Here is a 24,175-nt window from a genome sequence, read left to right as displayed (position 1 = left end):
ACCCCCAGGCAGGGCTGTGCTGACCCCTCCTCCAACTCAGCACCCAAGGCACACTAGAGAAGCACACTGTCGCTTAACTTATCCATTAGGTTCACCTTTATTCATTTTTCTTGATCTTGGTTTCTACTGTCCCACCTCCGCCCTGGACACCTAGGGCCAAAACCTCTTTACCTGGGTCAGGCTCCCTCCCTCCATCCATCCCCTGGGCAGGGCTCCAGTCCGAGAAAGCAGCATCCCTGCCGCCTCCCCCCACCCCACCAAAGGGGTTTTCTCCCCTCCCCCCTCCCCCCACTGGCCTTACCCCTCACTCAGAATTGCCATCGCTCCTGCCTCCCCTAACCTCTGTCCCACACCTCCCTAGCCTGGACTGGAGCATGTGCAGACTACTCTTCCTGGAATTTTGAAGAAAAGAAGTGGGAAGATTCCCCCACCCCAAACAGGACTGCGAGCAGCGGAGCCCTCAGTAAACAGCGACTCTCCCTGCTGGTTCTGAAAGGGTCAACATGAGGAAGAAGCCAGACGTAGGGAAGGGGCTGGGACAGCGAGGGAAGTGCTCTGCTCCCAGGCTAGCAGACAGAGCATAAGGATTTTGGGCCAGTAGTCCTGAGGACGCACCCCAAGGATTCTAGGGTAGCAGGCTCATTCAGGGGGTCCAGCCAGTACCCCTACGCCTGTCTCTGCTCAGCCTCGGTTGGCAAAATTTGGCGGCCTCGCGTTCCAGCCGGTGGCACAGCTCCACGCGACCCCGCAGGCAAGGCCGATCCCCGAGGCGGCCTCGGCCGGTGGCTTCAGACGAGGGCCGTGCGTCTAGCGCCCGGAGCAGGCGTGGCAGGTCGCGCAGCAGGCGGTAGCGGGGCAGGGCGCGCAGTGGCGGGGGAATGTCGCCCTTGGCACAGAGGCGACTGAAGTAAGCGAGCAGCAGCAGGGGGCGCGGGGCGGCGCGGAGCAGGGCGCGCAGGGGCGCCGAGTGGGGATCCCGGCCGCGGGCTGGACTGGGGCCGGCACTGCTCCACAGAAGCAGCACGGTGCCCCGCTCCTGCGCCACGCGCGCCCGCGCCGCCCACAGCCACGGCAGCGGGCCCACGCGCGCCACGCGCGTCCCCTCCCACAGGTCCACGATCACGTCGCGCCCGCCGCCCAGCGCTGCCCGCAGTAGTTCAGCCAGCGCTCCCACCAGGCGCCGTTGCGCCTCGGAGTCCGCCACATGCAGGAGCAACACCGGCCGCGCTCGGCCAGGGCCTGGGGGCGGGAGTAGCAGATGAACAGGGTGGGGGTCTAAGGGAGAGCCCAGCACTTCCTCTCCTCTACTCCACCTCCATTCTACCCCTCCTCCCCGCCTTGGGGCTAACTCATCCGATGCCCCACCTGGTTCCTTATCTGCCCTGGGGGGGTGAGTACCCAAGGCAACTTTAGCCTATAGGGTGTCTTTGGGCTAATTAGATAAAAGCGTCCGGAAGGGGCCAGGTCTAGGGCGCCAGGTTTGGCAGGTGCAGCGCCGGCTGGATTTCCGCCTCACTGGTCTCTTCCCAGAGACCACGAACAGTGAACCATCTGCACAGAGGGACCTTTGCTCTGCCTTAACCATTCCTGACCACTAGGGGGCCTGAGGCTCACCACCTTGGAGAGCAGAGAGCCTGCTGCAGCAGCAGCGGGATGGCTCTTCCGCAAGGGAGCCTAGGCAGGGGAAGGGTGAGGGGCAACTAGCTTAGGCCCTGTGCAGATCTGAATCCTCAAGTTACCCAGAGTGAGCTTACCTGACAGCGGGCGCCGGCGGGTGAAGACCAGAACAATGCCCAACAGGGTGGCGAGGGCCAGCAGTGCCAGGATCAAGAGCCCCAAGTGTCTATGAGAGACTGAGTCAAGCAGGGTGAGGCCAAGCCAGGCTCCTCAGTGCCCAACCTCCTTTTTACCCCACCCCTCCTCTCCCAAGAACTCACCATCTGGACACAAGAGGTGCTTCCAGGAAAACTGAACATCTGACCTCCACACCTGAGGGCACAGAGCCCCCCATCTGTGAGCCAGGGTAGCCCCTCCTCCCAGGGGAAGTTGAGTGGGGACAGAGAAGGGGAGTCCCCCTAGATAGGGAATTTCTCCAGCACAGGGTTTGTGTTTGGTCCAGCTCTGGCTGGGCACACAACAGGTCAAGAGTGGCAACCCAAAAAATAAACTTAAAGTTGGCCAGGGTGTCCCTGAGGACCGGGAGGGCCCAGGCCCTGAATGAAGTAATCAGATGCCACTGAGCTCAAGCACGTTGTCACCATGCCTGAATGTGGACACAGAGTACCAGGTTTTCTGATTTTTCCAGGAGAAGCCAGAAATCAGCTTTTTAAAATATGACCTCTCCAATATTTAAATGGTAGCAACTCATTCCAATTTCAAACACCATGCTGGCCAAACCAAACATTTTTGCAGACTGGACTTGCCCCATCTGCCACCTGTAGAGTAGATGCTAGGGGGGTGTGTACAGAGTGAGGGCAGGATTCCTTACCAGGACACAGCTCCCTGGCTTCAGGAAGGGAATGATGAGATCTAGTGTCACTGGGCTTGAGCCCTGAGTCTGTGGGAACAAAGAGCAGAATGACTGTCCCCATAGAGTCAAATCTGGCTCTGTCCAGTCTGAGTCTTTGCTCATACTCTTCTTCCTTTCTACCCTCCCCCCCTCACCCAAATCTTACCCAGGCTTAAGGCCAAGTGCCACTGCTGACAAGAAACAAGTCTTCCGGGGCGCCTGGGTGGCTCAGAGGGTTAAGCGTCTGTCTTCAGCTCAGGTCATGATCCCAGGGTCCTAGGATCAAGTCCCGTATCGGGCTCCTTGCCCAGAGGGGAACCTGTTTCTCCCTCTGCCTGCTTCTATCTCTGCCTTTATTTATTTGAGAAAGAGAGTGAAAGAGCACAAGCAGGGGGAGCGGCAGGCAGAAAGAGAGGGAGAAGCAGGCTTCCCCACCGAGCAGGAAGCCCGACATGGGGCTCGATCCCAGGACCCAGGGATTATGACCTGAGGTGGGGCTCGATCCCAGGACCCAGGGATCATGAACCCAGGGATCATGATGACCTGAGCCAAAGGCAGACGCTTAACGACTGAGCCACCCAGGCGCCCCCAAAATCTTAAAAAAAAAGAAGTCTTCCCCCTGCTTCATTCTCAAGCATCCCACTGATCATTCCCAGATCAGGTAATCAGCACAAACATGCTCTGGGTGTCTACTTTGCATCAAGCCCCGAATAAGAACACACAGATGTTGTCTCTGTCCTCCAGCAGCACATAAACCAAGGAGCCTAACTATATAACCTGCCTTCCTTCTCTGTCCCACATATCTGAAGGGATGGCTTGTCCACTGGAAAGAACCTAAGATGTGAAGTCAGACCACAGTTAAAAAAGTCAGGCTTAACTATTGCCTTTGTGGTTCCTAGCTGTGTGATCTTTGTATGGAGATAGGTTCCCTCCCTCCCTGACCCTCAGATTCTTCATCTGTATATGAGGACTAATAATCTTTATTTTACTGGGTTATTGAGAGCGTCACATGAGAATATGCATGTTAACACCCTCTATCATACACAGTGCAGGGTGTATTCCTTCAGTAGTAGTAGTTATGATTACACTGTGGACTCCTTAAGGGCAGAGACTGTGTTATATACTTTTCTTGTATCTCCCAGGTTAGGCACAGAGCAGGGATTCAATAAATGCATGCTAAATTGGACAGAATTGATTGCCATCTATATATGGGCAGGATATGGCTCCACCCTATGTTCTGGGTGTTGGTTAGGGAGTTGACCAGAATCTCCATCCAGCAGATGCTGACGCAGTGACTCTCAAATCATGGCTGAACTCAATGAAGGTGGTCTTCTCCCAGCTCACAGAAACAACTGAGTCCATGGATTTAGCTCTCAATTTTAGGTTATCCCATGGGACTTTGTCTTAAATCTTAAGCATGGCTTGGTGTTAAATCTTAAACATTCTTAAACATTTGCTACCACCTATCTGCTTGGGAGCCCTCAGAGAATGCAAGACAAATAAGCAAGCTACAAGTGAGCGTTTAAGAAAGAATTGGAAAGAGCTAGTCATGCTTAGTCAGATTGGCGCTGTGGTTTGACGGATATATTTGATTGTGGTTTTTGTATCAGATACACAGAAGAAAGTCTGCTAGTCAAACTGTTCTTAGTTCACATAATAAAGTTAAATCTGCCAGTAGTTCACAGTATTCTGCAAAGAGCACCTCAGCTTCCAGGGGCTCTGCCTCCCAAGATAGTTAGGGAAAGTCTGCCAAGTGCCTTGTGGAGACAAACAGGAACACAGGGGTAGAGGACAGCTGGGTCCAAGAGAAGGCATTGGTACAAAATGTGGCGAAAGACTGAGTGGGTCAGAGGACAGCTGGATGTGGGACAGCCAGTCTCTTGCCTCTGTTTATCTCCTGTAAGTTCAGAAACTAAAAGGATTAGAAACTGCTCCATGGAAGCCCTCACTGACTGGCAGAGGAATGAGCTGAACAAAGATTGAGCAAGTAAATAAATAACCAGATGATATAAGTTAGATATTTGCTGGTCTCCACTTGCTGTGCTCTGAGCAACAAGACGGGGTGGGGGGGCGGGGGGGGAGCCCTGGCTAGGCCATACCTGGCTGATGCTGTACACGGGGCGCACCAAGCTGTCCTGCCCCAAGCTTTGGTGGCTCCAGGCAGCACTGAAGGTGGCGTGAATCCTTGAGGAGAAGTGAAGGACCAGCTGCTGGGCCTGGGTATCCATGCTAACATTCCAGGATGGGGCTGCCAGGGTGGGAAAGGGCATCATGGGAGACATTCTGTTTGCAGGAGGTGATAAGAGCTGGGCTGTAGTTGCCAGAGAAATCAGAACAGGGCTCCAGTCTGGCTTGGTCACAGTTGGGTAAGGGTTCAACGGTGGAAGGGGGTCCCAGCCAGGGTCACTTAACGGCTCACCAGTCCGGTGGGGGCATTCAACATGGCTGCTATTTCCAAATGAGAACTGAGAAATCCAAGAATGGCAAGTCAGCAAGCTCCAGGCACCATCCATACCCCTCCCCATTCACTGTCACCCACACTTGTACCTTGAAGCAGAGCTGGGGGTGCAGGTCTACGCTCTCCAAGACATACCACTGTGGTAGGAGAAGGGGGTTAGTCAGGGAGCAGGGCCCTGAGCCCCAGCCCTGCCCACTCAAGTCCTGGGGTGGCCTGTCTCACCCCCTCTGACTCTTGAGCCGTGGCATTGGGGAGGTCTTCGCAGATGGTGTGCCAGCCCTGCCTCTGGCAGAGGGAGGCCTCCAGCTTTAGCGGGCAGCGGAGGGTCAGGGCCATGACCATCTGACTGTGCTGGCTGTAGTCAGTAAAGTGCACTGACTTCCAGAAGTCCGAGCCATCTGGGTGGGCAGCAGGCAGAGACAGAGAGTGAGGCCCAGGGAGGCCTGGGCCCTGCTTTGGCCTCAGCCTCACTTTGCATCCCCATCCCCGGGGGCACCAGGGGATGACTTTGTGAAGGTGCCCAGCACAGTTGCTGACGTGTCTAGGTATCCAATAAATGAGCATGTCTTCTTCAAGACCTTTTATGACTTTTCTACTTCATTGTCTCACCTCCTTCCTGTGCCTCCATTCTGGCCAGCTCTCTGCTGCTCCCCAAAGTCAAAATCTGCAGATCTTTGCTCAGGTTCCTCTCAGAACCAGGGATGTTCCCCTTGCTACTCTCCTTTTGAAATAACCGCCCCTTTTCTGAGCCCACCTCACGTGTCACCTCCTGTAAGAGACCTCTGATCAGACCGCCTTCATGGGCTTCTCCCTTTCCTGAGTTCATGGCCTACAGCCCAGTCCTCAATTCTAACAGTGCCCTGGACTTTAGGCTGCTTTGCACTATTCATTTGTTGTGTTTCAGGGCCCTGCCTCTTTAACTTGGGGATGACAACATGCGCACAGCATTTTAGACATCACCAGCCACTTTCACATCCAATATCAAATGCAAGCCTCACCAACAGTTGGAAAGTAAGGCAGGGCAAGTATCACTACTTCACTGATGAAGAAACTGAGGTTCAGAGAAGAATAAGTGGGATGTGACCCCAGGACTTTGGGGCCATCCTCTTAGGACACTACCTCCTGGGTCTCATATTCCTGAACCTCTCACAGCAGCTAGTGCAATGTTCAATACTCTGATTGGTAGATACGGTAGCCCTTTCCCCCCACCAACTCCAGGGAAAGTGCCTGCATGCCTTCTGGGGGCTTCCTCCACAACACAGGTGTGCAATGTGTGTGAGTGTGTGTGTAAGAGACTGAGAGAGGCTGTGAATGCACATGTGCAGCACTTACAGGCTTCAGGCCAGTTCCGGAAGGGACATTTTTTGCGCCTCACGGTGTCCTCTTGTAGGTAGGATGCCTGGGGGGACAGGGGAACAGTCAGGGAGGGTCATAGGAAATTCTTCTCCTCTATCACTCAGACCTGAAACTCCTGGCTTGACCTCACTCTGATGCAAGCTGCCCGAGCCAGCGGGGCATGGAGGAGGGGAAGCGGTGCAGGGTGTGGGCAAGGGTTGGTGGGGCATGACCAGAGTCTAGGAGCAAAATCAGTAAATGGGAGGCTGAGTCCTCTTCTCCCTGGACGGGAGAACCTATCCTCCCCAGAAAGAGGGGAGGTCCACATTCCTCCACTTTTAGCTTCCCTGGCTTCCCACGGAATGCCCTGTACAGACCCCTCCCTCTGGGCCGCCTAAACACCCGGGGGTTGTCCACCCCTGCAGCTGCTCCCTGCCCCACGTGTCCTTCTGTACCTTCCCTTTTATCTCCTCCTGGTCGACAAAGTCCCCTGCATTTTCTATCTAGTCCAAAAAAATCTTAATGCTAGGCATCTCAGCTTCGTAAGGAGCAGGAGACTGCCATTGAGGGCTCATGGAGACGAGACTTTTGGAGCCATATGGGACATGACAGTGGCCACACATGCCCTCCCCGTTCCCCGCCCCCCACCCCATGACTCCTCAGAACACAAAGTGAAGGCAACTGTGTATTCTGTCTCTGTGGGCTGAGGCCAGTCTGAACCTAGGAAAGCTGGGTTTGGGTAGGACTGAGGTTGGAATCACCCCCCCAAAATATCTCATGTTCAGCAGGACACTTCCATCTCTGACCCAGTGTGTGGCTCACAGTCAAGCTGGTAGCCATCTTCCCAAGCATCAACTCAACACCCAGTCTTTTTAAGACCTGACTTACTGGAGATACGCTTGACCAACTGTGCCTCTGGGAGACCTAGAAGTGGAGCCATGGACAACCCAGACCTTTCCCTCTGCTCACCTCTATGCATAGACAGGGCAGAAGGAATTCATAAGGCAGTTCTACGGCATGGCCCCCAGACACAGTTTTCTGTTGACGGAGCAGCAAAAGGAGAGAAGAAATGCCTGAGAAAGAGCTTAGGCACCCCGGACAAGGGCAGTAGGAAGCTGGGACCTTGGCCAACACACCCTGTTTTTCCTCTTATCTGAGAAATTTCCTTTTGGGGTGGGGGGGCATGTCCCTGCTCTGTAGTCTGTTTGCTCTAGGTATCTCAATATATGGAGTGGGGAGAAGGAGAGAGTAGGGAAAGGATTATACATTTATGGAGCCCCTACTGTATGCCAGATAGGCTGCTAGGTGCTAGAAGCATTAACTCAACTAACTGAACGCTAGCATCACAGTGATCTTCATTTAGAAATGAAGAGAGCTGAGGGCCTGTGAGGTACAGCCTCAGTCCCTGCAAATGGTACCAACCACATACCAGGGCATCTACAGCAACTGGAGGTTGAAGAGGGGTATGAGGCCTGGGCTGAGTGAATGGGGAACATCTCATTCTCTGAGGGGCAACAGCAAAAGGAGGGAGATGGAAGGGTACCAAGACAGATGTGACCGCTTCTTGGGGGAACTGAAAAGCCTTCTTAAGGCAACCGGAATCTCGCTGAGGGTCTTCTCACTGGGGATATATGCTGTATTCATTTCTCTGCTAGGTACTCATGGTTGCTCCAAGTCTCTCTTTGCCCTTTTCCTTCCTTTCCTCCTAGGTGACAAGGACCCCTGCATTTTCTGTCTAATCCAAAGAAGGCTTAATGCTAGGCACTTCGGACTTATAGGGAGGTCTTAGACAATGACTGTCCCTCTCTGGGCCTTAGTCTCCCCATGTATACAATGGGGAGGTACTTTTTGCTCCAGAACTGTGTGATCTGGCTTTTTAAAGGGAGACAACACTCCATACCTGGGAGTCGAAGGGACTGCTCAGCTCCTCACATTCTAGTACCCACTGGTGACAAAGACGCACGCTGACCTCAGGTCCTGGAGGAATGGTCACTTGAATAGCCCGTGCCTCAGGCAGCAAATCAAAGGAGAACTCAGGCCCTGGGGAGAAGGGAGACCTGGTAGCCTTGTCTCTTGGCCTAGGCATAGGCACCAATACTTGGCTGCACCCATCTCTGGCCACACCCTATGCCTACCTTCATGCCTTTGTGAGCTGGGTCTGGGGAGACCTTCCAATGCCTTTGGATCTGAAGGTTGGGTCCTTTTAGAGCGCAACCCCTTGTGAGAGATGTCTGGGGAGGAGACAGCAATGTGATGACCCTTTTCAGACAGGCAACAGCTACTCAGCAGCTTCCTCTGTAGGCAGAGAACATGGTTGGCCTTAGGCCAGGAATCAGGCTTTTATTCCTGCTTCTGGAACCTGAGGCACCACAAGCAAGTCACTCAATCTTTAGGCCTTGGTTTCCCTAACTGTGTAATGGACAGAATAGTCTACTTCATTGCCATGCTTTCTATCTTTCACGTGGCTAGAGAACAAAACGAGAGGCTGGGAATGAAAGGGCTGTGGGGTGGAGGGCAGGACTGGAACTGGCAGGGGGAGTACCTGAGCAGATGTTGGCATCTTATGTCTCCTACAGAACTGGAACTTATAGGACTTTTTGTATTTCTGCACAAGGAGGTGGAACCAGCCCTCCGGGAGGCCTGTGCAGAAAAGGACATATTTACTATCCAGCCCTTCACTGCCCCTCTCCTACCTGGAAATGTGGCCTGATGTTAGATAGTAAGTCATTTCAGATCATGGAGGTTAGTAGTATCAAGTTCTTTAGTCCTGAAAGTTATGACACAGCCAAAAAAAGATTAATTCCTTAAGTAGAGAAAAAACTATATATATGCAAAAGTGTCCATTGTAGCATTATTTACAACAGTGAAAAATTAGAAACTGCGAATTCTTAAGCAGTGTTTGGACATTTAGCATGTGCCAGGCATTGAGCTAGGCAATGAAAACACAGAGTTGAATAAGAAAGATTGGTGCGCCTGAGTGGCTCAGTGTTAAGGCGTCTGCCTTCGGCTCAGGTCATGATCCCAAGGTCCTGGGATCGAGCCCTGCATCGGGCTCCCTGCTCAGTGGGACGCCTGCTTCTCCCTCTCCCACTCCCCCTGCTTGTGTTCCCTCTTTCGCTGTGTCTCCCTCTGTCAAATAAATAAATAAAATCTTAAAAAAAAAAAAAGATCTTACTTTGCAAATAGAACGTAATAATAGTAAACTCATAGAAATAAAACAATTTAATCTCAAGCATCCATACCAGTGGAAAGGAGAAATACCTTCACAAAATGATACTGAACCCATGAATATAATTCGTGGTATGCTACTTTAGGGTGACGTGTCTCTGTTGAGGTTGACGATAGGAGAGACATCTGTTCTAGTATGATAAATCCCACTTTCCTCAGCCTGGGCCTCCCCCCCAAAAAAACCCCTAATTCACATCTCCACTGAGAATAGCCAAAAGGGCTGTTTTTCATACCTGAAGGATCTGACACCAGACGCAGGCACAGATAGGGGCAGAGCCAGAGCTGAGCACACCAAGGCTTTAGGGACACAGGAAAGGCCAACTGCGTATGGCAAGGAATATGGGCAGACCTTCCTGGGAAAGATGAAAAGTAAATCAAATGGTAAGGTCCAAGGAGGTCCCTCCTGCCTCCGACAAGGTGGACTTGAAGCTGAGATGTGTGGCTTTGCGCAAGTTACGGACTTCTCTAAGCCTCAGCTTCCTCATTTATAAAGTAGGACTGTTGTCAAGATCAAGTGAGATAATGTGTGGGAAAATGATTTGTAAACCAGAATGTACCATTAGATATGAAAGGTCGTTGTCGTAGCACTGACAGGAATGAGGAACCAGTTAAGGGCGAGTGCCTAGAGGTTATCCTGTTTCTCCTTTAATCCTCCCCACAGCTCAGGGGAGGTGCAGTCATTTCTATGCCCCTGCTCTACCCCTCGGAAACGGGGAGCCAGAGGGGCTAAGTGCACTGCCTTCAGCTACATGTGGAGTATGTGGTGGAAATGCAATGCAAATCCAGGCTTGTACTGATTCTAAACCCTGTGTTTTTTCCTTGATATGCTACTTCCCAAGTTGGGAGCCAAAAATTTGAATGGAAAGTTCGCTAGGGATCTGGAACAAAGGGACACAGAAGAGAAGCAGGGCAGGGAATGAGACTCACCAGTGAGAGTGTCTTCCTGAAGGCACAGGGCCCAGTAGGGGCAAGAAAGGAGAGAAGAATTATTAGTAGGGATTCCTATGGGGGGGGGGTTCTCCCTGGGGTCTTTGCCTCAAATCACCTAATTCCAAGGCCCATAACCTAATAACCCATCCACTCTGGCCCTTGTCTTCCCAGCTCGACCCTGCCCAGGCCTTCAGCAGACCAGAACCTTGGCTACCCCTTCAAGACCAGATAGAGGACACACTGAGGCTGCTACCAGGGCACAGGGACTTGGGAGACATGAGAGGACAGGCAGAAGCGCGGGGAGCTTTACCAGCCTGTGGCAGGGAGATGTCCCTACTGGGCAGCGGCAGCATTACCTTACCATGTGGGAGGCCAGCAGACAGTGGGTGCTCCAGCGGGGCAGGTAGGGGCAGCCAATTCCGGCCGAGGCAGAGAGGCCAATGAGGAGCAGGAGGAGAAGCAGGAGCGGAGCTGCCAAGCTGGGGCTCCCCATGGGCTTCCGTGGGGTCAGAGCACCCAGAACATGGCTGCACAGCCTGAAGGGGGGCAGCGGGCCCTTGCTGTGCAGCCGCGGGAGGGCAGTGAGCAGGAGTCTTCGTCTCTGCCTGCCTGCCCCTGCCCCGCCCTGCCCCAAAGCTCCTCCTCGATCCTAGATCCTAACCAGCCAGCTAGGCCACATTCCTTCTCCTCCTAGCGGAGGGACAGAAGGACGGTTGCCCCCCAGAAGGCCCTACTGCTCCCACCTGGAGGGCAAGGGGCTCCTGCTCTGGCAGAGAAATAACAGGAAAGAGGCCAGCACGGGGTTAGGGGGATGGAGGGCTGTCCCCGCATCTTAACCCCTCCTACTCCTGCAGCACCCTGCAGATCTGACCCGCCCACTAACGCTCTTGGACTTGGAGCTTCCTTGGAGATTTGCTTCATCCCCTCGCTTGGAGAACGAAGGAACTCTTAGGCACTATTCTACAATGGGGTCTGCAGACAGGTGACTGAGGCACCATTTAGAGTGGAGCAGGGCAACAAGAAGTCACTGTAGGACGCACGTACACCTCACATGCCCCCATATGCATCCTACCTCCCACCTGGCTGACCCTCAAGACTGCAGCCCAGCTTTCCGTCTCCACCCAGCTCCTCTGGGCAAAGGGCCCCATGCCAAAGGGGCCTCCAGCTTCAAGGATCCCCTCATCAGTACCGTCGGCTCGAGAAGCCCCAGAGCACATAGCTGAGCTGTGGAGCTGAGGGAGCAGGCCCCACGCACTGACCTGGTTTCCTGTGGTTTCTGATGCTGACGAGGCTCCAGGCTTTGTGGGGACCCTCCCCATCATCCCACAGCTTCCTCCTGCTCATGGAGCATTTGAGCTGCTTCAGTCCTTACCTTGGTGACACACACAGAAAGCAAGTTTGGGGCACACGTACGGGGTTAAGTCATCTTGATATTGTTACTGTCACTCTGCACCTTTCAGGAGCCTGACCTGAGCCTCCCTGAAGCTGATTCTAGATCGTGAGTCTTCAGGTCCACTGTCTGAAGACCCATCATACTCATCCTAGAAACATCCTCTGGCTTTTGAGTTCCTTAAAAGATAAGGACCCTTTCCTATTCTTTACGTTCTCCAATGCCTAGCAGTGGATGTCAAGAAATAGGGGGTTTTGTAGTGGAATAACTGTAAATAATGGTACGTTTCATTTAAGCAGCAGTTTATCTGCTTCACATTTTACAAGCACTTTCATGTTTGATCCACCTAATCATGAGACAGGTAAGTGAGAATTTTTCTTTTCATTTAGTAAAGAGAGGAATAAGGAAGCAGAAAGAACAGTGATTTTGTCAAGGTCTCTAGCCCAGAGAGCTCCAGTTCTGCCACCTCTCATAGTTCATTTCTCTTTCTACCAGCCTATGGTTTCTTTTCCCACTGCCTCACCTCATTCTGCTCCTGGGAACCCAAAAGGCTTTGCCTGGCACAGTTCTGTGTTTTGGCCTTGGAGCCCATCACTTTGAAAACAGATCAGTAAGATACAAAGGAAGAAAAGGGTGGTCTGGCCATACTAAGAATGGTTAGGGAGTCTTCTCCTCAATTTTTACCTAACCCACAGTGGTTTAGATCTACATAAATAATGCATTTTTCAATGCTGAGGGCATGAAGTGAGAAACTTGGTTCCATTCTAGAATACTTCTTTTTTTTTTTTAGATTTCATCCATTTATTTGAGAGAGAGAGAGAGAGGAGAGAGAGAGCACAAGCAGGGATGGAGGGGCAGAGGGAGAGGGAGATGCAGGCTCCCCACTGAGCAGGGAGCCAGACATGGGGCTCAATCCCAGGACCCTGGGATCATGACCTGAGCCGAAGGCAGACACTTAACCAACTGAGCCACCCAGGCATCCCTAGAGTAATTCTCTTTCTTGACCTCTTGTATTTTCTGATCTGTCATAGTGAAAATATTGCCTTAATTGCTCCTGACCCTGGCTAAGGTATGGTAGGAGAAGCAGAAAAGAAATAAAAGGATCCACATTCATACATACAAAAGAAAAAAAGAATAGAAAGGGAAAAAAATGAGAGCATAGAAAAGGAAAAGGAATTAAGGTGAGGAAGAAAGGGGGAAAGAAAAGAGAAAAGAAGGTTTGTGCTTTATTTATTGTCTTGCTGGTTTGCCTATTGATTATTGACAGGAGCCTAAAAAAAGATTTAGGGTGATTAATTCCCCAGGCGAATTCAGGCACATCTGGGAAAGAGTAGGGAATCAGTTCAAGATTTGCTAAACTCTTACTATCAGACTGGAGGCCATATGCTTTGCCCACTTATCTCATTTTATTAGTACTACAACCCTTGAGGTCAGTCTTTTTAAACCATTCTACAGACTGGAAAACACTAGGAAGATTAAGGAACTTGTCCAAACACAAAAATGGAGATCTGGGACTCAGCACCGTGTCTTTCTGGCTCTTTCTGCCAGAACATACTGCTTGGGGAGATCTGTGAGAAGTCAGAGGGTTTGTGGGCCCTAGAGTCCACAGAATTACTAGATTTAGCAGTGCAATGTAGTTGGCAGGGTTAACAGTGTGAAGGAAGAATTTGGAATAGTTGAAAAGAACAAAGGGAAAGTAGGTCTTATGATAGTGAGTTAATGGTTCAGACTCCCAGACTAGCAGGGACTGTTTGGCAAGAGTCAACAAGGGAGGAGTATCTGTGGCTGAATTCAAGGTAGCCAAATGTAGTAAAAGCCAACTGCAGCACAGAGGCCCTGTCTTTTTGGAAGATGGCCGAAGCCTATCTTACTTGTGGTTTGTGTCTGAACGAGCTAACTCAGACTTCATGCTCTAATAACCTTTACTTGGGGACCAAGCCAGGAGCTCAGGAAGTCTTGGCAGGCCCCTGCACATGCTCAGAGAGAGAGCACACTGTGGGGGCCTTGGACAGCTGTTTTTCTTGAGTCTTACCCTTACATGGACTCTTGTCAGACCATGCAGCAGCATCTCCAGGCTCTTTCTGTAACAGCTGATTCTTAAAGTCTCTTGGGGCAACTGGGCCTGTTAGGGCACCTTTGGCAGGAAGGGCCAACACATAGACCAATGTAAACCAAGAGTGGACGAAGTGTTCCTTCCTTACTTCTGCTCTTCCAGTAGGGATCAACCTCCAGAATTCCAAGGCAAGAGATTATGCCTAAGAGGAGATAGGGACTCCCAGTCTGAAAGGGGAAAGTTAACAATTCTCATCAAGGGAAGGCATTTTGGTATTTACTAAGCACCTGCTATGTACTCACTATTCATATACATTATTTAATCCCTACGATCTCAGTAGCTACTATGATCCCCGTGTGTCAGATCAAAATCAGAGACTCAAGTATCTCGCTTAAGGCAAAAGGCAGAATTCCAACCTAAGTCAGTCTAATATCAGAAGCTATATTCATTCCACTATGCCACACTGCCTTTCTCATGGACTAGATGCTCTCTAAGAGTCCCTCCAATGCCTATAGTCTAGGTCTGCAAACATGAGGGAATAACCATTCCTCACATTTATATAGTGTTACATAGTTCACAAAGCACCTTCATAATACTTCACCTTATTTGGTCTTCAAAACAATCCTGTGAAATAGGCAGTGTTGATTTTAGCCATATGATTAGGTGTGCTGGTACTCGAGCCCATCTTCCACTGTCCAAATGCAGCGCTCTTCCCACTAAATCAAGATCTCTTTTGAAGGGGATCTTGTTTGCTTCAGGGAATACTACAACCATGAGGCAGGAAAAAAATGATTGGAAAAGCAGAATCCCAATAACCCAACAAGAAGAAAACTAAAATAAACCAAATGGCTTTTTTTTTTTTTTGCACTGACAGTAATTTCCATAATGGGTCTTCAAAAGCACTCTAAGACTGTAAAGTATCATTCCAATAATCAAAGAAAAGTTTAACTTAAAAAAATTTATTTGCATCCCAATTCTTTAAAAATTAGCAATTTGTGCCTGGTGCACATAATTCCATCACTCACACATTTCCATCTGCTTTTCTTTGCTCTCCAAATTCTACCCCTGCCTCAGTCTAATTCTTTCCTCTGTGCAATACATCCTGTCTTCAGTCTAGAGTAGGACAAGTTACTTCATTCAACAGAGTGCACACTATGCATCAGGTACTGGGCAAGGGGTGAGGAAAAGACATGTCAACAAATAATTCTGTCAATAAGAGGTAAAATAAAAATGTCACACAGGGGATGCCTGGGTGGCTCAGTCGTTAAGCGTCTGCCTTCGGCTCAGGTCATGATCCCAGGGTCCTGGGATCGAGTCCCACATCGGGCTCCCTCGTTGGCGGGAAGCCTGCTCTCCCTCTCCCACTCCCGCTGCTTGTGTTCCTGCTCTCACTATCTCTGTCTCTGTCAAATAAATAAATAAAATCTTTTAAAAAAAAAAAGGCACGCGAATTCAAAGAAAGGGAAGCAACCAGAAGGCTCCTGAATCACCATATAAACTGAATCTTGAAGGCTAAGTAATAAAGGCATATAAAGGTCTAAAAGGGGAATTTTAAAACAAACTGGGAAAACATGAAAGTGATACGGGGATTCAGGAGGTTCTATTGACTGAGAGACTGTGAGAGTGTGGGGAGATAATGTAAGACTGGTGTGCACTGAAATCACACCTTGGAAATGTCTGAGAGATTAAGGTATTTTGATTGTTCAAAAAACAATGGCACATAGTAGAGATTTGATGATGATCTAGAACTGTGCTTTTGGTATACTCACCTGCACACAGGGATGCAGGAAGAGGTATGGGTGAGGTAGAAGACAAGGAGTTAAGTTTGGGGCACATGGAGTTTGAGATGATAGTCAGGACATGTAGAGGAAGAGGTTTTGCAGTATAAGTACTGCCAGTATCGAAGAGTGACTGAGTATATACCTAATGTTTATAGAATAAAAGGACTAAAAACAAACAAAAAACAAAAAATGACTAGAACTCTGGAGAGGACAGAGGTCTGTAATTAGAGATCTGGACATCATCCAGGGACAAAAAAGTCAAACGGACAAGAACAAAGGGACACGCATCTTTCCTGCAGTAAACATTTACTGTGTCAGACTTTTAGATGTGAAAAGGGGCTTTAGTTCACAGATCTCTTTCCCACTTCCATTTTTAACTTATCTGCTCCATGCCATTAGATACTGTGTTTATTAGTTGTTTCACATGTATATCATGTTTCACCCAGATTACATGCAGGGATACTTTAAAATTCTTTTGGATACCATATTATTGGACACATAAATGACAATTTGTTAACACTGAATGATAAACATGAATATCCTACCAAAAGAAGAGCCCATAACCCAAGCAGGATAAATGAGAATGGACCATTTTACAGGTGGAGAGATTAAATGTATGGCCCGTGATAGTTTCTGTCAATCAGCCGCAGGGCTGCTACTATGACTTAGGTTCTCTACACCCAGTTCACTTCTCTACTGCTACTTCCAGGTTTCTTGGGAAACTTCTACCTACTTCCTTGTGTCTACGGCCACTCAAGCAACATACCTTTCACAATTTATCAAATTCCAACACCAGGCACAGGGTTGACAAGGTAGTTGTAATTTTATTGAAGTTTTTAATTAAAATGCTTTGCAGTAGAGACCACAGCCTGCAGGGGGAGCCTCCCAAATGTTTCCTGCCTCACCACCTACAGATTGAAGTAGAATTTGATTTATTCCCTATCTCTTTCAGTCTTGACGGCTAAGGGGTAATGGATGGAAGCGGAGAGAATGACCAAGAAGAGGCAAGGATGAGACTCCGTCTTAACGAAAAACCCTGGAGGGCCTCAACTTCAACCAGTTGAAGTTTGCTTTATAGTTGTTGATCACCCAGTTCCAGCCAACCAGGAATAAATTAAATATAGTTTTGCCACCTCAGCTGATGGCAATAGCTTTCCAGAATGTGGGCCTAGTTTGCACTAGCTGCCAAAATCACCAACAATTTCAGAACAGCTCCTCTACCTTCTCACTCGGCTCAACAGGAGGCCCAGGCTTCACCCCACAGAATAGTCCATAAGGCAGGCTTCATTTACGCTTCTTCTCCTGTGTGCTGGTGAACCAAGAGTCTAGGAGCTTCTTGCTGTAGTATAACTGCCAGGCATGCACTTGAACCGCCAGCACCAACACCAGGTACATGACAGAGACGGCAGAAAAACCAAAGAGGAAGCGGTAAGCCTTTCCATGGCGGTAGAGCTGCTGTGCAGCAGGGAACATCTCCATGCTGCCATAAATGAGGGGAGCTATGGAAAAGAGCCCCATGCTGATCATGGAGAGCACCAGGTAGCTAATGTTGTTTCGAGGGAAGGAGAGGAGGCCCAAGAGAGAAGGCACAATGCTCAGCAAATATGGGTATTCCCACTGATAGGGCATGGCCACCTGATCATGTGACAATAGCCTCAGGTGTCCCACGCTCATCTTGGCAACCAGCAGCAGCCATATGACCAGATGCACGTAGATCAGCTTCTTGATTTCATACTTGAGGGTCACACTGTGGGGCAGAGCAGAAGAAGTACCTTTCATTCAAAATTTTCTGACAACCAACTATATGCCAGGCAACTATACTGACACTGGGTTACAAACATGAGTAAGATATAGTCCCTGCCTGGATGCTTGGGGACAAGGAACAAAAGAAAAACTAAGGGGTGTCTGGGTGGCTCAATCAGTTAAGCGTCTGACTCTTGATCTCAGCTCAGGTCTTGATCTCAAGGTTGTGAGTTTAAGCCCCACGTTGGGCTCCACACTAAGCATGGAGTCTACTTAAAAAAATAAAAAGAAAAAATAATTAGAAAATGAACTGGAAGAGCTCTAGTAAATATAGGTTGCCAGATATATGAATATCACAGGAAGGAGTAATCAGTTCAGCTTAGGATGGGATGTCTGAGAAGGCTATCTAGAGGACAGGGATATTTGATAGGCTCTGAAGGGTGGGTGGTAATTATCAGAGGTAAGAGCATGCAGGCAAAAAGACGTAAGCATTGTATTCCAGAAAAGCAGGTGGTGTGGCAGGAATACTTTGTAGTGGGAAGGGAAGAGCAGAATCTGAAGTTGCAAAGAGTAACTCAGAGCTGTGTTTAGAGAGATGACTTTGATTGCACCATAAGAATATAGCCTATAGGAAGGAGATACTGGCAGCAAGGAAATCAACTCAGGCTGCCCATATTTCCCCAGCTAGAGTAGACTTTATAGCCAAGGCAAGCACACATATTTCTCTCATTATTCTAATTCTCTCACGTCCTAAATGTATTCTCTTCACACCCCTGAGGGCAGTTTCTGCTCTGGACAGTCATCAAAACACTCGCTTGGGTTGTGATATCCTCTTAGGCAGGGGTCTAAGGATAAGAATGAAATGAAGATCCAAAGAGCTTGTCATTCTTCAAAACTCTGGAAAGATGTGAAAAACATTCTGGGAGAGTTTGATGGACTTAAGGAAAGAAAATCTTGTTTTCAGTATTTTTATTTTAATAATATTCATAATAGAAAATGTGGAAAGGTAGGGGGAAAAAGCCAGTCACCTGTAGACTTCATGATCCATGAAGGCAGGGACCAGTTGTCTTTTTTAAAGAAACTTTTTTTATTGAAGGTATAACATGCATACAAAGACCAGATCTGTTTTTGCTTACTATTATATTCTCAGTGTCTAGCACAATGCCTGATGGGTAGAAACTCAATAACTATTTGTTGAACGAAGTAGAAATACCCCTTACATGGGAGTGTTCCTAAAATTCATTTTAGGTGAGAAAAGGCTGGGCTTTATGCTCCACATTCCCCCAAATGGCCCGAAATACAACAGCTACCATGTATTGGGCAGACCCTTTACACGAATTAGCTAATTCTTCACCAAAACCTAAATAATGGATTGCTCTTCCCTTCACAGATGAGGAAAGTGGGTTTCAATTAAAAATTGGGTTTCCGAGGTCACAGCAAGGCCAGCATTGCTCAAGACTCCAGAGCCTAGGAGGCAGGGACTGGACCCTCCCAAGGCACAGGGCGGATCACCGGGTGGTGCTTATGGGAGCGAAGGGGCTTCCCGAAATTGGGGACAGGGCCTGGGCCGTCACGGAAGGAGGTGCGCGAGGGCCGGCTGGGGTGGGTAAGACCCCGAGGCCAGGCCCGTGTCGCTTTCCAGGCCTTCCGGGCTCTAGGCCTCTGTGCTTCTCGCCTCACTTCATACCTCATCTGGTAGTGCATGGCGACGCGCTCCCGGTGCTGAAAGTCGCTGCCGTCGGTACCGGCCGCTCGCGGGCCTGCCCGAGATGCCATTACCCCCGCCCAGAACCCCAGAGCCCCTCACGCCGACCCACGACCGGGAGTACCGTGCGAGCTGCCTGCACACCCAGTTAACGCAGCCTCAGCTTGCCACCCTAACAAGCGCGAGCGATTTGGTGAGGACAACTTCCGGCCTCTCTGTCTCCGGAGGACGGACTCTGTGGTCATGCGCTCGCGCACGCGCACGAGCACGCTCTCGCGGCCCCGGCCTACGTCTGTCTGTTTGGAGTGCCCGAGAAATTAATCCCTAGGGATGGCATCTTTTTGCTCTCTGCCTGGACCATCTCACTTAGCCTGTTGAGCACTTTCGCCTTTTTTTTAAAATATTTTATTTATTTATTTGACGGAGAGAGACACAGCGAGAGCGGGAACACAAGCAGGGGGAGTGGGAGAGGGAGAAGCAGGCTTCCGGCAGAGCCGGGAGTTGGAGGGGGGGCTCGATCCTAGGACCCTGGGATCATGACCTGAACCCAAGGCGGACGTTTAACGACTGAGCCACCCAGGCACCCCGCACTTTCACCTTCTTAAACTCTAATATGAGTTCAAGACACCGCTGTCCCCACTTCACAGATGGGGAAGTGATAATGAAAAGGGTTCTGTAACTCTCAATAGGACACATGATTGACACAGTCTCAAAATATCTCCCCATGGATTACTTAATCATTGCAAAGAGAAAATGGTAACTTTACAGTGGAGAAACCTGGGGTGCACGCCCGTAACAAAGTAATCAAAGTTAACTTGATCAGTAATGAGATAAACTGACATCTGTCTCCTGTTACACTGAAGACACAGCATCACTTCTGTGATATTTCTGCCAAAAATACTTAATTTAACCTGAATCTAATCATGAAGCAATGACAGATAAATTGAAGGACATTCTATAAGATAACTAGACTATTTTTAAAAATGTCAAGGCTATGGGGGTGCCTGGGTAGCCCAGTCTCTTGTTATCTCCTCAGATCTTGATCTCAGGGTGGTGAGTTCAAGCCCCTGCTGGGCACCATGCTGGGTGTGGAGCTTATTTAAAAAATAAAAATGTCAAGGCTATGAAAGAAAAGAAAATTATGGGGCACCTGGGTGGCTCAGTCGGTTAAGTGGCTGCCTTCGGCCCAGGTCATGATCCCAGGGTCCTGGGACATGTTGGGCTTCCTGCTCAGGGGGAGCCTGCTTCTTCCTCTCCCTCTGCCTGCTGCTCTGCCTATCTGTGCTATCTCTCTATCTCTGTCAAATAAATAAATAAAATCTTAAAAAAAAGACAGTTGTCTTTCTTTTCTTTTTTTAAAAGATTTTATTTATTTAAGAGTGAGAGAGAGAACAAGCGGGGGGAAGGGCAGAGGGAGAGGGACAAGCAGACTGCCCGCTGAGCAGGGAGCCTGATGCAGAACTCGATCCCAGGACCTGGAGATCACAATCTGAACCGAAGGCAGATGCTTACCCTACTGAGCCACCCAGACGCCAGGAAGATTGCATTTCTTAAATAATAAGACTTGAAAGTCGAAATGACTGCCTGATCCAAGGGCTGCAGAATGAATGTTGTGTTAGCAGGCATGAAAACAACATTTCTCATTATACATCTCTAGCAGAGCTCTTGGGTGACCAGGTGCATTGTCAGTGAGTGGTAACATTTTGAAAGGAATCTTTTTTTCTAAGCAGTGGGTCTCAACAGTGGGCTTAAAGTATTCAGTAAACCACATTATAAACAGACATGCTATCATCCAGGATTTACTGTTCCATGTATAGAGCACAGTCAGAGTAGATTTAGTATAACTTTTAAGGGCCCTGGGACTTCCAGAATGGCAAATGAGCACTGGCTTCAACTTCAAGTCACCAGCTGCATTAGTCCCTAACAAGAGAGTCAGCTTGTCCTTTGAAGCTTTGAAGCCAGGTGCTGACTTCTCTCTAGCTCTGAAAGTCCTAGATGGTATCTTCTTCTAGTAGAAAGCTGTTTCATCTACACTGAAAATCTGTTGTTTAGTGTAGCCACCTTCATTAATGATCTCAGCTAGATCTTCTGGATAACTTGCTGCAGCTTCTACTTGCTGCTTTATCTTGCACTTTGATGTTATAGAGATTCTTTAACCCTCATGAACCACCTCTGCTAGCTTCAGATTTCTCTTCTGTAACTTGCTCACCTCTCTCAACCTTCACAGAATTGAAGAGAGTTAGGGCCTTGCTCTCGATTAGGCTTTGGCTTAAGGGAATGTTCTGACTGGTCTGATCTTTTATCCAGACTACTAGAACTTTCCCTATGTCAGCAGTAAGACTGTTTTACTTTCTTATCATTCCTGTATTCACTGAAGTAGCACTTGTACTTTCCTCCAAGAACTTTTCCTTTGTACCCACAATTTGGCCTAGTTTTCAGTCTGTCTCAACTTTCAACGCACCTTCCTCACTAAGCTGAATCATTTTTAGCTTTTGATTTAAAGTGGGAGACTTGTGATTCTCCTTTCACTTGAACACTTAGAAGCCATTGTAGGATTATCAACTGGCCCAATTTCAATATTGTTTAGTCTTAGGAAATATGGAGGCCTGAGGAGAAGGAGGGAGATGGGGAGAGAAATGCCCATTTGGTGGGCAATCACAACACACACGTTTGTCAATGAAGTTCTCTGTCTTATATAGGCATGGTTCATGGTGCAACCAAACAATTACAATAGTAACATCAAAGATCACTGATCACAGATCACCATAATAAAAAAAATAATAATGAAAAAATTTGAAATTTGCAAGAATTACCAAAATGTGACACCAGGACATGAAGTGAGCAAATGCTGCTGGAAAAATGGCACTGATAGACTTGCTCAATGTAGGGTTGCCAAGCCTTCAATTTATGAAAAATGCAGTATCTGTGGAGCTCAATAAAGTGAAGCACAGTGAAGTAAAGTAAGCCTGTATCTGTCTCCTCCCCGTACACTCTCTAGAACGTCTTTTCTTGCCCTCTGGAAATTCTGCTGACCCTTTAGAATGCATCTTATTACTCCAGCAAAAATCACCTGCTCCGACATCAGCTCCCAAGGCTCCTGCGCAGTAAGTTGCAGTGTTTGTTAAGCCTGGTTTAAGACCATCTGTGATAGAATCACCCAGGATTTTTTTTTTTTTTTTTTTACCACCCAGGATTCTTATTAAAGGCATATATTTCGGTGGCAGCAGCTGAGGCCGGCAGGCGAGGTAAAATGCGGCTGACCCGGAAGAGAAGCTGCCACCGGATTCAGCCCCTGCGGCAGCCTGCCACCACATGGGGTTAGCAGCTATGGCCATGGACATCCTCAGTGAAATGGGGCTGCACTTTGATGAGCTGGACAAGCTGCACGCATTGGACCCTGAGGTTACCCAGCAGACCATAGAACTCAAGGACGAGTGCAAGGACTCTGTGGACAAAATTGGCCAGTTTCAGAAAATAGTTGCTGGTTTACGTGAGCTTGTTGACCAACTTGCAAAAGAAGCAAAAAATGAGAAGATGAAGGCCATTGGTGCTCAGAACTTGCTCAAATCTATAGCAAAACAGAAAGAAGCCTAACAGAAGCAACTGCAAGCGCTGATAGCAGAAAAGAAAATGCAACTTGAAAGGTATCAGATTGAATAGGAAGCTTTGTGTAAAGTAGAAGCAGAACAAAATGAATTTATTGACCAATTTATTTTTCAGAAATGAACTGAAAATTTCATTTTATAGCTGGAGGGCCAAAATACAAAACCAAACCCAAAAAACCTTTGTACTGTTCCAGTGACTTGACTAATGACCCACATATGTTCTGAGAGATAGTGCATAAGGAACACAACATCTCTAAAGGCAGTAAACAAATCTGGGGTAACTTGTTGCTGATGTCCGAGCACATCTGCTGGTGAACACCCAGTGGCCACGGTGTTCCAGGCTTTTACCTCTCAGCATTCTTAGCCTGAACTGAGCAGTCTGTAAATGATGATCTTTTTTTTTTTCTTTGTAAATTCACAAAGCTTTGGAAAGAAAGAGCAATAAATTATTGTTAAAAAAATAAATGAAAATAAAAGCACATATATCTGGGGGTACTTAGGTGACTCAGTCGGTTAAGCGGCCGGCTCTTGATTTTGGCTCAGGTCATGGTCTCAGGGTCCTGGGATCGAGCCCCATGTAGGACTCTGCATTCAGTGGGGAGTCTGCTCGAGGATTCTCTCTCCCTTTCCCTCTGGCCCTCCCCTCACTTGTTTGTGCACTCTCTCTCTCTCTCTCTAAAATAAATAAATAAATCTTAAAAAAACAACCCACATAGGGGCATCTGGGTGGCTCACTTGGTTGAGCATCTGTTTTCTGCTCAGGTCGTGATCCCAGGGTCCTGGGATGGAGCCCTACATCGGGCTCCCTGCTTAGCGGGAAGGCTGCTTCTCCCTCTCCCACTCCCCCTGCTTGTGTTCTCTCTCTCGCTGTGTCTCTCTCTGTCAAATAAATAAAAATCTTAAAAAAAAACAACATATATTTCTGGGCCTTACCCTTAACCAAATAGATCATTCTTCAGAGTTGGGTCTGAGACTATTTTTAATCTAAAATGTTGACTAGATAATACATTTATGTGGTTTAGAAATCAAACGATATAATAAATTTATGCACAATGAGCACATGAAAAGATGTTCAGCACCATTAGTCATTAGGGAAATGCATTTCAAAATCTATGAGCTACCACTTCACACCCAATAGGATGGCTAGAATAAAAAAGACAATAACAAGTGTTGCCATGGATATCGAGGAATTGGAACCTTCAAATAATGCTGGTAGGAATGTAAAATGGTACAGCTACTTTGGAAAAATATTTTGGCAGTACCTTGAAAAATTAGAGTTACTAATATGGACCAGCAATTCCTTTCCTAGATATATACCCAAGGGAAGTGACAATATATATCCACACAAAAATTTGTACACAGGGACGCCTGGGTGGCTCAGTTGGTTGAGTGTCTGCCTTCGGCTCAGGTCATGATCCCATGGTCCTGGGATTGAGCC

At 48.5% G+C, this 24,175-nt stretch overlaps 2 protein-coding genes and 1 pseudogene across 9 annotated transcripts; 1 reads left to right on the top strand and 2 right to left on the bottom strand.

The window, feature by feature from the left end:
• Positions 1-73: 73 nt before the first annotated feature.
• On the bottom strand, positions 74-14,642 carry IL17RE (interleukin 17 receptor E). Of its 8 annotated transcripts, XM_025884938.2 has the most exons (18): positions 14,505-14,642; positions 14,052-14,130; positions 11,720-11,832; positions 10,822-11,020; positions 10,458-10,473; positions 9,764-9,883; positions 8,845-8,942; positions 8,438-8,621; positions 8,203-8,342; positions 7,272-7,340; positions 6,300-6,366; positions 5,190-5,365; positions 5,057-5,104; positions 4,609-4,974; positions 2,489-2,557; positions 1,938-1,989; positions 1,755-1,853; positions 74-1,239 (listed from the first exon to the last, which is right to left on the bottom strand). In XM_025884938.2, exons 4-18 carry the CDS (start codon positions 10,951-10,953, stop codon positions 644-646), a joined length of 2,232 nt encoding a protein of 743 aa, XP_025740723.1. In that variant the 5' UTR covers positions 10,954-11,020; positions 11,720-11,832; positions 14,052-14,130; positions 14,505-14,642; the 3' UTR covers positions 74-643. The 8 variants fall into 8 exon arrangements, with proteins under 8 accessions (XP_025740723.1, XP_073757739.1, XP_025740727.1 ...); XM_073901638.1 differs by lacking the exon at positions 10,458-10,473 and having other exon boundaries at positions 8,438-8,597; positions 13,883-14,130; XM_025884942.2 differs by lacking the exon at positions 10,822-11,020 and having other exon boundaries at positions 13,883-14,130.
• Positions 14,643-16,488: 1,846 nt separating this feature from the next.
• On the bottom strand, positions 16,489-19,334 carry JAGN1 (jagunal homolog 1). Its single transcript, XM_025884948.2, has 2 exons — positions 19,115-19,334; positions 16,489-17,431 (listed from the first exon to the last, which is right to left on the bottom strand). Exons 1-2 carry the CDS (start codon positions 19,201-19,203, stop codon positions 16,969-16,971), a joined length of 552 nt encoding a protein of 183 aa, XP_025740733.1. The 5' UTR covers positions 19,204-19,334; the 3' UTR covers positions 16,489-16,968.
• A 3,125-nt stretch (positions 19,335-22,459) lies between these two features.
• Positions 22,460-22,992, top strand: LOC112834104 (intraflagellar transport protein 20 homolog pseudogene; annotated as a pseudogene).
• Positions 22,993-24,175: the final 1,183 nt, after the last annotated feature.

The sequence above is a fragment of the Callorhinus ursinus genome, unplaced genomic scaffold, assembly GCF_003265705.2.
Source record: "Callorhinus ursinus isolate GAN/ISIS: 27379988/994484 unplaced genomic scaffold, GSC_fseal_2.0 scaffold15, whole genome shotgun sequence".
In the NCBI taxonomy this organism is placed as follows: Eukaryota; Metazoa; Chordata; class Mammalia; order Carnivora; family Otariidae; genus Callorhinus; species Callorhinus ursinus.
The sequence above is the reverse complement of the archived record's forward strand: the minus strand, read 5'-3'. Positions and strand labels throughout refer to the sequence as shown.